Source organism: Monodon monoceros, unplaced genomic scaffold, assembly GCF_005190385.1.
Source record: "Monodon monoceros isolate NGI ecotype Baffin Bay Population unplaced genomic scaffold, NGI_Narwhal_1 Super_Scaffold_3, whole genome shotgun sequence".
NCBI lineage: Eukaryota > Metazoa > Chordata > Mammalia > Artiodactyla > Monodontidae > Monodon > Monodon monoceros.
In genome coordinates, this window is record NW_021703780.1 from 31218533 (window position 1) to 31232486 (window position 13954).

General features: G+C 51.8%; 1 protein-coding gene across 1 annotated transcript; it reads left to right on the plus strand.

The window, feature by feature from the left end:
* Positions 1–5443: 5443 nt before the first annotated feature.
* On the plus strand, positions 5444–13071 carry TCTE1 (t-complex-associated-testis-expressed 1). The gene is made up of 4 exons (XM_029241741.1): positions 5444–5720; positions 6716–7284; positions 10828–11277; positions 12862–13071. Exons 1-4 carry the CDS (start codon positions 5444–5446, stop codon positions 13069–13071), a joined length of 1506 nt encoding a protein of 501 aa, XP_029097574.1.
* Positions 13072–13954: the final 883 nt, after the last annotated feature.

The following is a 13954-nucleotide window of genomic DNA, read 5'->3' on the forward strand; positions in this document are numbered from 1 at the left end:
TCTTTTTTTTTTTTTTTTTTTTTGTGGTATGCGGGCCTCTCACTGTTGTGGCCTCCCCCGTTGCGGAGCACAGGCTCTGGACTCGCAGGCTCAGCGACCATGGCTCACGGGCCCAGCCGCTCTGTGGCATGTGGGATCTTCCCGGACCGGGGCACGAACCCGTGTCCCCTGCATCGGCAGGTGGACTCTCATCCACTGCACCACCAGGGAAGCCCTACTATGCTTTTGTTTGACCTAAAACGATGAGTTCAGTGAATACCCTGGTGGTCCAGTGGTTAGGACTCAGCGCTTTCACTGCCATGGCCCAGGTTCAATCCCTGGTTGGGGAACTAAGATTACGCTAGCGGCATGGCCCGACCAAAAAATAAATAAGTAAGTAAATAGCAGTTCAAGGTTAACATAGGGATATATACACACGCAGGTATGGACTGTTAAGATTTCATTTCATTAGGGAGGAAATGCGTTTTAATATAACAGGGATGAAAGCCTTATGTTAGGGACCTGAAATTCCCATAGTGGGGTCCCAAAACCCAGCCTGGGGAGACCCTCCCTGACAGATCCCTGGGACACCTGCTTCCCAGGGAACAAGAACAGGCTTTTTCTTTCCTAGTGGAGGCAGGGGAAGTGACTGGAAGAGCAAGGAACTGTGGGTAGAGGCAGCCAAGGCCCTGACCCTGGCCCCAGCCCTCCTAGATATCCGGGGGCCCATTACTTCCTGGTCTGGTCTTCAGTTTCTTCATCCATAAAATGGGGGTGAGAAGCCTGCCCTGACTCCAGTATAAAGTGGTTGTAAGACTCCAGTGAGAGAAGCGTTCTGAAAGAAACCTGTAACTGTTAAGTGCTGATACTGTCCTGTGGCTGGAGAGATGGGAGATGAGGTCGGAGGCTTGGGTGGTCGGGAGAGGAACAGGCCTCCGGAGTTAGACATCAGGCCAGGTGAGTAATAGCCTGGCGGCCCCTGGCCAACCCATTGAACTAGTTCATCTACCAATTTAGGATTTTTCCTGTAATTTCATTCACCAAATGGTGAACCACCCAAATGGTCAGGACCCTTTGGTTACAAAGGGGCAGAAATCCAACTCTTAGCTTCAGCAAAAGGGGCTTGTCAGAAGGCTGTCGAGTTAGGTCTCAGAACTGAAGGAAGCCCTCAGAGGGCCCTCGGGGACGAGGCCTGGGGACCAGAGGTGCCCAGTGTGCTCTGTCCACCTCCCATTCCTACGGTCTCACCAGGCAGCATTTCCTCCTGCCTCAGAAAGGCCTTTTCCGTTTGAAGGGAAACAGCTTCCAGCAGCAGGGGATCTGTATCCTTCAAGGACATATGTCCTTTTGTCTACCTCCACTTGGACAAATCCCAAGAAGGACTCTGATTGGCTTACATCAGGTGCACCCCTGAACCAATCACTCTGACCAATACAGGGCACTCCTATTGGCCAGAATCTATGATCAGAAGGAGGTGGGGTAGCCCCAAACACCAGCTGCCTCCCCAGCAGACCTGACACGGGGTTAGGGATTAGAGACGAAAATGAGTAAGAAATTGTCCCCACACCGGGAGGAGCCCACAGTCCAGTGTGGGTGTGGGGAGAGGGTGGTCAGTCACCACCAAAGTGACCCAGGTGCTGGGGTGGGGGGTCTGACAAAGGGAAGGTGGGGCACAAGAGAAGCTAAAAGGCTTCAGAGGGAAAATGGTGCTTGAGCTCAGGCTCACAAGACCATCGAGGGTCCGTTTTCCAGGCCAAGACCGTGAGAAAGGCATTCCAGGAAGAAGGAGCAGCTTGAGCAAAGGCTGGGCGGCCTAGACTGGTCTGCAGTGTTCCAGGTGCGGAGAGGAGTTTATTTCAAACAGAGCGCCCGGTCACGGAGGGCCTTCTACACGGAGCGGAGGAAGCTGGGCTGCACCCCATGAGCGGCGGGCTTACACGGAGGCCTGCCACGGCAGCTCTGGGAAGGCTAGGTGCTGGATGACACACCCAGTGCTGGGCAGCTGCAGCTACAATCCAGGTGGACATTGAGGCCCTGAGCTAAGGCTGCAGCAGGAAGGGAGCGGAGGGACGCTGGGGTGGGAGAAGCAGAACTGAGGGGAAACAACAGTAACCAGGTGGGGGGGCCTGAAGGAGAGAGGTGGTTCCCAGCTCCGGGGTTCAGGCACCTGGAGGGCTCCCGGTACCCCTGGCCGAGGTAGGGAGCCAGGAAGAGCAGCAGCTCACAGGAGGCACTGCGTTCTCTTGGGGGGGCAGGTTGAATCTGCGGGAGCCGGGAGGCAGGCCAGTGGCCCTGAGTCTGGAGCTCAGAGGAGATGGGAGAGCTGCAGCCCAGCAAGAGGACGGAGTGAGGCCGTCGGGCAGCCACAGCTAAACCCTGAGGGGTGGGCCGAGTCAGAGGAGCCTGCGACGGAGGCTTTTGGAGAATGATCCGGAGGCCCCGAGGAGAGTTGAGAGAGTGGCAGCCGCGCAGTGGCTGAGAAGGGCAGGGTCGGGCATGGGACTTGATATCATCTTTGTAACATTAGTAACTGGGAGGCAAGGAGTTCGTCTTGCTCATTAACCTTTGAAACATACTTTGTTTTATATTTGATTGGTTCTTTTAAGTATTTTTTTAAAACAACTTTTGGAACTAAAATCCTTCTTAGAAGAATCCTCTTTCTGGTAACAATTTGCTTGCCAAAAATATTTTTGTAATGTCGACTTTAAAAAAAAAAAATCAGGAAGTGATGAGTGAAAACTATCAACTCTGACCTAATTATGAGGTTAATGTTGTCAATATTTGCCTTAAAAAATGACATCAGACCTCGTGGTATGGAGGTCTCTGTAAACGTTGCAGGACAATAGGGGCTCTTTTTTTCTACCAGTGAAGCATGCTGAGCACATGGAGGGCTGCCCTGCCCCTTCTTTCTGAGGAGGGGGCTCAGGGCCCTGGACCAGCCCTGGGGGGTGTCCTGCAGTGCCCTGCCCGGCCAGAGCGGTTAGGCCCAGACCTTAGGAAGGGCTGCCAGGTCCTAATGCCTAAGGCAATAGGCAGTGAGAGCAGAGCCACCCCGTTCCAGAGAGCACCCCACCAGGCCCCAGGTGTGGTCTCCCAACATGTGGCTTCCTGAGAGGAAGAAGGGACCACCAACCAGGACGGTGAGGCCTGGCAGTGCTGTGAGAAATGCCTGGAGAGCCAGCTCCCTGGGCCAAGCTGGGTTCTGCTCCCTTGGGCGTGGCCCACAGGGTGTCCTGGGATGCATCTGGGACCAAGGGGAATACCGGCATGTCTTAGGCCAGAACTGTGGAGGGAGCCCCAGGCGTCCAGGTGCGGAGCTGGCAGGAACAGGGCTGGCCTGTTGTCCCTTTCCTCCTCCTCTTGCCCAGACTGCCAAGGCCCTCGTCCTTCTATCCAGACCCGAACACCACCACCACCTTGCCCTTCACGTGTCCCCTGGAGACAGGAAAGGGCCTCACTCAAAGACAAAGACACCATCTGAGGTCGGCACTCAAGAAGCAGGTCTCCAGGGCTTTCCCTCCCCAGCCCAAGACCCCTGTCCCTCAGGACGCCTTTATCCTCCACGCACCCCCTCCAGTACTCTTGTCAAATATTATCAGTATGATTCAAATACCTCGGGGGAATCTCCACCACAGCCTGCATAGAAAGGTATTACTATCCCCTTTTACAGAGAAGGAAACTGGAGCTCAGATAAACTAAGTAACCTGGCCGGGGTCACACAGCAAGTCATTGGCAAAGCCGGAAATGCAAAGGCATCTGGTGCCTCCAAGCAGCACCGCCTCCCAGCCACACCCTCTGAAGGACCGTTAGCTGCTTATTCCACAATTCTGGACCCAACCTCTTTGTCAATTTGCATTTGATTTCCATAAGTGTGCCACAAAAATACCTAGGTATCTTCCTTACACTGCCCCCTCCTGCCTCTACTCTCTCCCTCCTCTCTCTCTCTCTAACACACACACACACACACACACACACAGAGCCAGGCTCTTCCTCCTTGAGATGCCTGGAGGACCAGGGAGCACCATCTGGTCCCCTCCATCTGCCAAGGACACCTTTGCTGGTTCAGATTGTTCCTTCCCACCGGACACTACACAGTGCATCGAGCCAGGGAGCAAACCCAGAGCACGAGCTGTGTGCCAGGCCGAGCGGCCCCTGTTCTGCCTGCAATCTCGGGGCAGGGACACCTGCAGCAAGGGTGCAGGAATGGACAAATGGAGGGGCGGGGGCAGCCCCGGACACATTCTCTGTCTTCTGACTTCAGCCCCAGATTTAGCTGCCTTGTCGCCTCCCACTCCTTCCCGCTGCCGTCTGGAATGCCCGGAGGCTGGGACAACTAGGAAGACTAGGATGGGGAGATTGAAGGGAGGGGGCTGAGCTGGAGCCCTCAGAGGGTAGAGGAAAAGGTGCTGGCACCCTGGGCAGGGCATAAGTCCAGTTCCCCTTCTCCTTCCCCTCTCTCCTGTACCACCCAGAACAGTAGCCACTAGCCATCGGATTCTGAAGGCTTAATATAAATACATATATAATATCTCATTAATAATTTTTATATTGATTACATATTTAAGCGATAATATTTTGTTCATATTGGGTTAAACATAAAACTAATTTCACTTGTTTTCTCTTTCCTTTTTGAATGTCTGGACGAGAAATTTTTAAATAGTATATGTGGCTTGCATTTTGGCATTCATTATATTTCTATTTGTATGTTTCTATTGGCCAGTGCTGTTCTCGACCCCATCCTCCTGGTCAGGCAGTTGCTGTTCTGTAAAATACTCAGTGCAGGGAGCTGTTCTGAACTAAATGGTTCTTTATCATACCTCAGTCTTTTGGCCGAACTTGATAGACTGAGTTTAAATCCACCTGTGTTATTTATAAGCTTTGTGACATTGGGCAAGTCAGTTAACCTCTCTGTGCTTCAGTTTCACATCAGAAAAATGAGTCTATCAGTGCCTATCTCAAAAAGGCTTTTGTGAGAATCAAATGAGCTGATATGCATAAAAAACTAAAAAAAGGGTCCAGCATACAGCAATTGCTTGTAATTGCTGTGCAGCTATTACTGTCTAAAATGTGGGGCTGTTGCTTGCCACAGTTTTGTGTGTCACAGTATGCTATGCCTCCTTGGATGCATTATTTTTATTCACTCCTCCCAATCAGCTTATTGGTAATTGTTATCCTCATTTCACAGAGGAAGCATCTGAAACTCAGAAAGTTTCAGTAACTGGCCCAAAGCCGCCCAGCTAGTGGGATTTGCACCTGGATTTGCTCTAATCCAGAGACTGACCCTTAACAACCACCCCTGCTACGTCTCTTGGTAAAAGCCCACCGAGACCGTCCAAAGTAACAACTCCATCCCTTCCTCTTGCTCCAGGTTCCCGCCGGCATCCAGGACCCGCCTGTCTGAGAAACTCCCTGTCACAGGGCCATCACCAAGAGGCCACTTGTCCCTGTGTTGTCAGTCCCCAGCATGGAGGAAACCCAGATAACACCCTCACTGTCGGTCCCCAGCTGGTCCTCAGCCTCCACCCAGGACCAGTCCTCCACTGCCGGCCAAGCTTCAAGCACAGGCCCACAGCCCTCAAAGTCCTGTGTCGTCCCACCCCCAGTGAAGTCCAAGGGCCCGAGTCCCGGGGCTGGGGTCCGTCGGATGCGCAGGATCATCGCTGAGGATGCTGAGTGGTCAGTGGCCACTGTGCCCCTCCTCACAGAACTCTGCATTCAACACATTGTCAAGAACTTCCAGAGTGAGTCTGTCCCTGCCTCGGTCGGGAGACAAGGCCAGGAGTGGGGCCCAGTGGGCGGGGACTGCCTGGAGGTGAGGCCTCAGAGCTGGGTCCTGGGGCAGCCCCTGCCCTCCCACACAGCATCCTCATCCCCACTCAGCACCTCCCTTCCCCCCTCCCCAGAGGCCAGGACAGTTTCTCTGGCCGTCCCCACTTCCAGGTCCCACCAGGCTCCCCCACACACTGTGCCCTCCATGCCTATGCCTGTTCCTCACCTTTCCCACTCTCTCCAACAAAGCCCAGCCCAAGCCATACCTACCTCCTCCTCCAGAAAGCCCTCCCTGATTGACCGTCCTCCACTCTCTCGGAGTCTTGCATGGCGTGTATAGGTTCTTGGTTTGTTCTGTACTTTAGTCTCTGTAAATGTTCGTCCTTTTCAAAGATGAGTTGCCAACCTCTCTTACCAGATGGGGAGCTCTCTGAGGACAGGGCCATCATTTTGTCTACAGCACTTGTCACCACCAGACCTGCAATATATTCATGTGACTCGTTTATAGCCTGCCTCTGCTCATAAGATGGAGCAGCTTCCTCTGTTTTGTTCACTCTTGTATCCTCAGCACTTAGAACAGTGTGTGGTGCATAGTAGGTGCTCAAAAAAACATTTTGTCTTGAAATGAATGAATCAAATCAAACTGGGAGCCTCTGAAGTCAGGGATTGTCTCCTCTACTAGATTAAGGAATAACTGAGGGCTGGACCTGAGATTCTGCCTCAGACTGGGAGCTCCCTGAGACCAAACGCTAAGATATCTACCTTCAACTGGGAACAACCCAGAGTCAGGGGTGATGTCTCCCTCCTCAGATTGAGCCTCCCTGAGAATACAGTCTGCCTCCTCTCTCAGCCTGGGCTTCCCTAAAGACAGGGGGCCTTCCCTTTCCTGGGTGCCCCCAGACAGGCTCAGCTCAGGGTAGCATGTGCAGCGTCCCCAACACTGTGACTCCTATTTCTGTTCCCAAAGACAACCCTATCCTGAAGCAGCTGCTCCCAGAGCATCAGAAGAAGGTCCTGAACCAACTGTCCCCCGGCCTGCCGCTGGCTGTGACCGCCAACCTGATAGAGGATGAGAACTACTGGCGCCGCTGCTGCACGCAACGCTGGCCCGTGTGCCACGTGGACGAGCACGGCGGCAGCTGGAAGCGCATGTTCTTCGAGCTGCACCTGGAGAACCTGCTGAAGCACTTCATCCCCAGCACCACGGACCCCGAGGTGATCCTCAGCCTGCTGCCGCTCTGCAGGAACTACGTGCACACGATCCGGGTGGATCAGTTCCTTCCGCCCGTGCAGCTCCCGCCCCCACTTCGGGGCGGGGATCAGTCCGACTCCAGCAGTGAAGGAGAGATGGAGGAGCCGGCCACGGGCCACTACCAACTGGGCGACCTGGTGGCTGGCCTGAGCCACCTGGAGGAGCTGGACCTGGTGTACGGTGTCAAGGACTGTGGCATGAACTTCGAGTGGAACCTCTTCCTCTTCACCTACCGCGACTGCCACTCCCTCGCGGCCACAGTCAAGGCATGCCACACGCTCAAGGTACCACCTGCCATTCTCAGCATCTCTCTGATTTGATTCCCTCTTCCCTTCCCTTCCTCTTGTATCCCCACCTTCTTCTCCTATTTCCTTCTCGCTCATTGACCAAGTGTCCTTTTTCTTTCTTTTTGGCTGCGTTGGGTCTTCGTCACTGGGCGCGGGCTTTCTCTAGTTGCAGTGAGCAGGGGCTGCTCTTTGTTGCGGTGCGTGGGCTTCTCATTGCGGTGGCTTCTTTTGTTGCGGAGCACAGGCTCTAGGCACGCAGGCTTCAGTAGTTGCAGCACTCGGGCTTAGTAGTTGCGACACACGGGCCCTAGAGCGCAGGCTCAGTAGTTGTGGCGCACGGGCTTAGTTGCTCCTCGGCATGTGGGATCTTCCCGGACCAGGGCTCAAACCCATGTCCCCTGCATTGGCAGGCGGATTCTTAACCACTGCGCCACCAGGGAAGTCCCTGACCAAGTGTCCTCTTATGCACTCTGCACCAAGCTGGGTTCTGGGGATGCAGAGATGCACAAGGCACTGCCCTGCCCATTCACCAGCCATTTAGTCATCCAACACACATCTGCACTCCAGGCCCTGTCCTAGGTGCTGAAGATTCAATCATGAGCACAATTATACCATTTGTGCCCTCCAGCTAACAGTCCGGTGGGGCTAAAAGGCAGTAATCAGCAATCATATAAATGTAAAATTGCAACTCGAACAGAGTTGCCAGATTTACCAAATAGAAATATAGGACATCCAGTTAAATTTGAATTTCAGATACACAACGAATATTTTTTTAGTTTAAGCATGTCCCAAATATTCTGGTTGGAAGAGAGAGAGCCTGCCAAGAAATCAGAGGTGGGAGAGAAGAAGGACACAGCAGTGTGTCCCAGAGCCGAGGGAGGGATGCTTTTCAAGAAAGGGGTGAGCAGCAGGGAAGTGGGATGGAGCTGAGGACCGGATTTAGCAAACTTGGAGGTCACTGGGCGGAAGCTGTGTCAGTGGAGTGCCAGGAGCAGAGGCTAGATTGGAGTGGTTTATGGAGAGAGTGGGAAGTGAGGAAACGAAATGACCATGATCAGCTTTTTCAAGAACTTGGCTGTGAATGGGGGAGAAAGGTGGAGCAGTAACAGATGAGGGGGTTAGGTTTTCTTAAGAAGAAATTTGCACGTGTTTAAAAACAATGTATAAAAATAAACAAATAAACAATCAAACGTATAAGCTTTTGCACAGCAAAGGAAACCATAAACAAGATGAAAAGACAACCTACAGACTGGGAGAAAAGATTTGCAAATGATGCGGCCAGCAAGGGCTTAATTTCCAAAATATACAAACAGCTCATACAACTTAATAACCAAAAAACAACCCAATCAAAAAATGGGCAGAAGACCTAAAAAGACATTTCCCCAAAGAAGACATACAGATGGCCAACAGACACATGAAAATATGCTCAACTTTTCTAATTATTAGAGAAATGAAATCAAAACTACAGTGAGGTATCACCTCACACCAGTCAGCATGGCCATCATTTCAAAGTCTACAAATAATAAATGCTGGAGAGGGTATGAAGAAAAGAGAACACTCCTACATTCATTGCTGGTGGGAATGTAAATTGGTACAGCCACTATGGAGAACAGTATGGAGGTTCCTTTAAAACCTAAAAATACAGTTAACCATATGATTCAGCAATCCCACTCTTGGGCATATATCCAGAGAAAACTCTAATTCGAAAAGATATATGCACCCCAGTGTTCACAGTTGTATTATCTACAATAGCCAAGACATGGAAGCAACCTAAATGAATGAATAAAGAAGATGTGGTATATGTAAACAATGGAATACTACTTAGCCATAAAAAAGAATAAAATAATGCCATTTGCAGCTACATGGATGGACCTAGAGATTATCATGCTAAGTGAAGTAAGTCAAACAAAGACATACCGTATGATATCACTTATATGTGGAATCTAAAATATGATACAAGATATTTACAAGACAGAAATAGACTCACAGACATTGAAAACAAACTTACGGTTACCAAAGGAGAAGGGGTGTGGGAGGGTTAAATTAGGAGCTTGGGATTAACAGATACACACTATTATATATAAAATAGATAAGGTCCTACTGTATGGCTCAGGGGACTGTATTCAATATCCTGTAACAAACCATAATGGAAAGGAATATGGAAAAGGGTCACTGTGCTGTACACCGGAAACTAACACAACATTGTAAATCAACTATACTTCAATAAAATAATGAAAAATTAAAAATAAAAAAAAAAGTAAAAGATGAAACCAATGTAAAGCTCCACCCAATTGCAAGAAAGGAGCTGAGTACAGGAGAGAGGTACAGGTTCATGGACCAAGGAAGGTTCCTGAGAAGACCGGAAGAGTGGGGTCTAGGGATGAGGTAGGGCGGTTGGCTCCGGGCAGAGGGGAGAGTGGATGTGGTGGGTTGCAGTGGATTTATGTTTGGGATTAGGAAAAGGAAGGGTTCCTACTCGATGGCTGAGGAGACCCACCTCAGGCTGTAGGGTGAGGGGCTGGAGAAGGTTGAAATCGTTGTTGTTGTAGATTATGAGAGAGTATATTGTCCAGAGAAGCAGAGTTGAGTTGGCACTCAGCACTGAGGGCCTATTGGTGGTTCCAGTGATACCAGCCAGTCCTGTGATGTGACATTTTCCATCATGTCAGTTGCTTGGGCCCAGACATACGGGAGATAGAGTGGGGTTGATCCACAGTTGGAGCTTTGCCAGATAGAGGCAATAAAAAAGAGGGACAAAAGATTCTGAGCTGGCTAAGAGAGATGTAGAGAGAGGAGAGGACTGAAGGACGGGGAGGCCAGCCACTCAGAGGTCTCAAGGCAGAGGGAGCAGCGGGCCAAGCCAGTGAAAAGGAAAGGGACAGGGGTCCCACCTCCGATATTCATAAGGCTAGTTCCACCCCCTTTCTTTTATCTTTTTTCTTCATCCCATCCATTTACTGTTTCTCAACGTTTCCCACTTTCTCCCTGGTTCTTACCCTGGCACTCTCCTTCAAAGAGTTCCTCTCCTTGCCACGGTGGAGCTTAGCTGGCTGAGGAGGGTGCGGTGAGGGGCTGCGGCATCCAACAGGCCTGGATTCAAAACCTGCCTCCACAGCTTAATCATTGTGTAACTCTGGGCAAATGATGTATCCGCTCAAAGCCTCCATTTTCTACTGTAAAATGGAGAGAACTTGTTCCATCTCACTGGGATGCTGAGGGTTAGGGATATGGCTATGGAATGTTCTAGCAGCATGCCCAGCACATAGTCATTTCTCAATAAGTGGTAGTCTTTTCCCCCTACTAGCTGCCACCAGTTCTGTACCACTGTGTCATGCTGGGTAGGCCTGCCCTGCCCAAGAGCCAGCCAGGTGGCCGAACCCCTCATCCATTACCGCTCTACCTTTCTCCCCCTTCCCAGCCAAGTTCTTGAAAGAGAAGAACTCCTCCTCCCTGGGGCTCCCTCCTCTACCTGCAGGAGGTAGGTAGGCAGGCAGATTATTCCTGGTTGCAGGGCGCTGTGGCCCCTCTACCTGCCCACAGATCTTCAGGCTGACCCGAAGCAAGGTGGACGACGACAAGGCCCGCATCCTAGTCTTCAGCCTCCTGGACCACGCGGCCCTAGAGGAGCTGGACCTGTCACACAACCTCATCGGAGACCGGGGCGCGCGCGCCGCCGCCAAGCTGCTGGGCCACAGCCGCCTGCGCGTGCTCAACCTCGCCAACAACCAGGTGCGCGCGCCCGGCGCCCAGTCGCTGGCTCACGCCCTGGCGCACAACAGCAACCTCGTCTCCCTCAACCTGCGCCTCAACTGCATCGAGGATGAGGGCGGCCAGGTGCTCGCCCACGCCCTGCAGACCAACAAGTGCCTCACCACACTGCACCTCGGGGGCAACGAGCTGTCCGAGCCCACTGCCACGCTCCTCTCCCAGGTGCTGTCCATCAACACCACGCTCACTAGCATCAACCTGTCCTGCAACCACATCGGGCTGGTGAGCCACCGCTTCTGGGACAGGCAGGGCCAAGGGGAGGCCCTGGGGCCTTGGGAGGCGGGAGTGGAATCCGATTGCTGTGGGGTACGTAGGGGATAATTGTTAGGATCACAGCCTTTACCCGGTTATCAGCCCAGCTCTGCCATTTAGCACTTGGTTAAGTTACTTAACCTTTTGGGGCCTCCATCTCCTCCTCTGTAAAATGGGAATAATAATAGCATCTACTTCTAAGTGTTGTTACTGGGAGGATTAAATGAGTTATGCTTGTAAAGCAGTTATCCATTGCAGGCACTGGCTAGGTCCTCAGTAATTGCTAGCTGTTACTATTACTCGGGGTTCTATAGTACGGATACTGGGTGCCTATGCTAGGCACCCAGTATCCATTCGTTATTCTTTAACCCTCGCAGTTATCTAGTAAAATGTGTATTCTTAACCCCACTTTACAGATGGAAAACTGAACCTCAGAGAGGTTATTGAGTTGCCCGAGAGCATCCAGTCAGGTTGAAAGCCTGGATCCTTTCCAATAGACAGTGTCTTTCAAATCTTGACCAAGTCTCAGAGTAACAAATGCAATTTTCATGAACACCTAGTGAATGTATACATCAATATAACATGATTGAAAGTTACTTGTACGGCTTGTGATGTATACTGATGATTTCCTTTATAATGTACACGGCTTCATTAAAAACAAAAATGCTCTGTGACCCATTGAATTGACTTTGCAACACGCTGTTGGATCACAACCTTAGAACAGCAGCATTCTGCCTCCCAACGTGGAATTTTTCGTATTAGGCCTGGCCCACCCAACCCAGAAGGGGCTGGAGCTGTAGGAACTAGCGAGGACAGCCCTCCATGTACTCCAGTTAGGGCCCTGCACCCTCTACCAAACCTCCCCCGAGGACAGTCTTACTCACATAGACACTGTCTCCAGAGGGGGTGCTCTTGGCTACAAGTAACAGAAAGCTTAATCGGGAAATGGCTTAAACAAGAGGAATATTCATTGTGTCCCATAATCAGAAGCCGGGGGGAAGGGGGCTCTGGGGTTGGTGAGATCCTTGGCTCAGCACCGTCCTCTGCTCTGCCCACCTAACCACACAGCCACGTCCTCTCTTGTGCGACTCTCATGAGCCCAAGATGGTGGCTGCATTTTCCATTGGGCCACGCTCAGAGGCAGAAAAAGGGAGACCACTACTCTCTTTTGTTCTCTTTTATGAGGAGAAACTTCCCAGAAGTCACTCCCTCCAAACTTCCTCCTCATATCTCACGAGCCAGATTTGTCTCACGTGCTCATGGCTGAACCAGAGGAGCGGAATCACCATCACTGACATAACGCCATGTTTTTCAAACCACTGGGGTTGAAAAATCAATTTAGTGAACTTTGAGCACCATTTTTCTCAGGGAATAGGATGGAACAGGATAGAATAGGATAGAAAATGTCAGTGCCACACAAATAGGTTAAGAATTGTTTTGTGAACCTGTTGTTTCAGTCACATCTGTATAAATATGTGTATGTGCGCACACACCCGTGTGTGTGATCCTGGGTAGTGGCGGAAAGTGATGCTTTCCTTTGTATTCCTGAACCAGGATGGCGGGAAGCAGCTTCTAGAAGGCATGTCAGACAACAAGACCCTCCTGGAGTTTGATTTGCGCCTGTCAGGTATCGCCCAGGAGAGCGAGTATCTCATCAGCCAGGCCCTCTGTGCCAACCGCGAAGCAGCCCGCCAGCGGGCCCTGAGTCCCAGCCACTTCATGTCACCAGCCACGGCCAAGGGCCCTGAGAACCTGGCGGGATAAGATGGGGACAGCCCCATCCCTCATTCATGCCCCTGCCATGCCTGCTGCAGAGTGTCACACCGGTCTGGAGGGAGTGGGGAGGGAGACCAAGAATATCCTTGGGATGAGTGATCAAGGGTTATGCAGATAAAGATGTGAGGAGAGGAAGGGGCCTGGGATAGGGGTAGGAAATAGGACTTAGCCCTGGTACGCAGGGAGAGGATATTACCGGACTCACTGAAATGACTGACTTCTCCCAAGAATGGGGAAGGCAAAGCAGACTCTAAGGGACTGTGCCTGCCCAGACTCTCCCACAGGGGTCGCCCATCTCCCTGACCACCCTCCTCCCCACCATTTTTCTCTCTACCAAACAGATCCTTGACCTCTTGACCTTCAAACACACTCTCTCTCTCCACCCCCACCCACCCCCCGCCAGGCTACAGCATAGCTTTGCCTGGCTCTTCCACCATCACCCCTGCCGGTGCCACCTCCCTCTTGCTTAACTCCCGCCTAAGTCATCCAGTTCTACAAGCCACGCCAGCCCTAATCCATTCCCTTCAACCTGGGAAGGGGGAAACAGAGGTGACAGGAGGGGCTCAGACCCATCGGCCTCCCCAGATTGCTGCTCACGGACGGGGAGATGGCGAGAGAGGTGCGACACTGGGAAGGGAAGTCAGTGAGTCATCTGCAACTTTATTATCCACCAGTTTGATTTATACAATCTTTGCGCTTGGAAATCCACGACAGAAAGGCCACAGTGTGATGCACCCAGTTGACAGAGACCTGTCTTCTCCCCAGCCAGGCCCAGCCCACCCCACAAGCCCTTGTCCCCAGGACACATGAAACCTTCCAGGCATCCTCCATGAGTCCCCGTCACTCTGTGGCTGCCCGCCTTGGGGCCACA

Excerpts from the sequence above, each read along its gene's own strand:
- TCTE1 (XM_029241741.1), top strand. The coding sequence starts at position 5,444 with ATGGAGGAAACCCAGATAACACCCTCACTGTCGGTCCCCAGCTGGTCC. Across the intron at positions 5,721-6,715 it reads CATTGTCAAGAACTTCCAGA|ACAACCCTATCCTGAAGCAG; the intron begins GTGAGTCTGTCC and ends CTGTTCCCAAAG. Across the intron at positions 7,285-10,827 it reads AGGCATGCCACACGCTCAAG|ATCTTCAGGCTGACCCGAAG; the intron begins GTACCACCTGCC and ends ACCTGCCCACAG.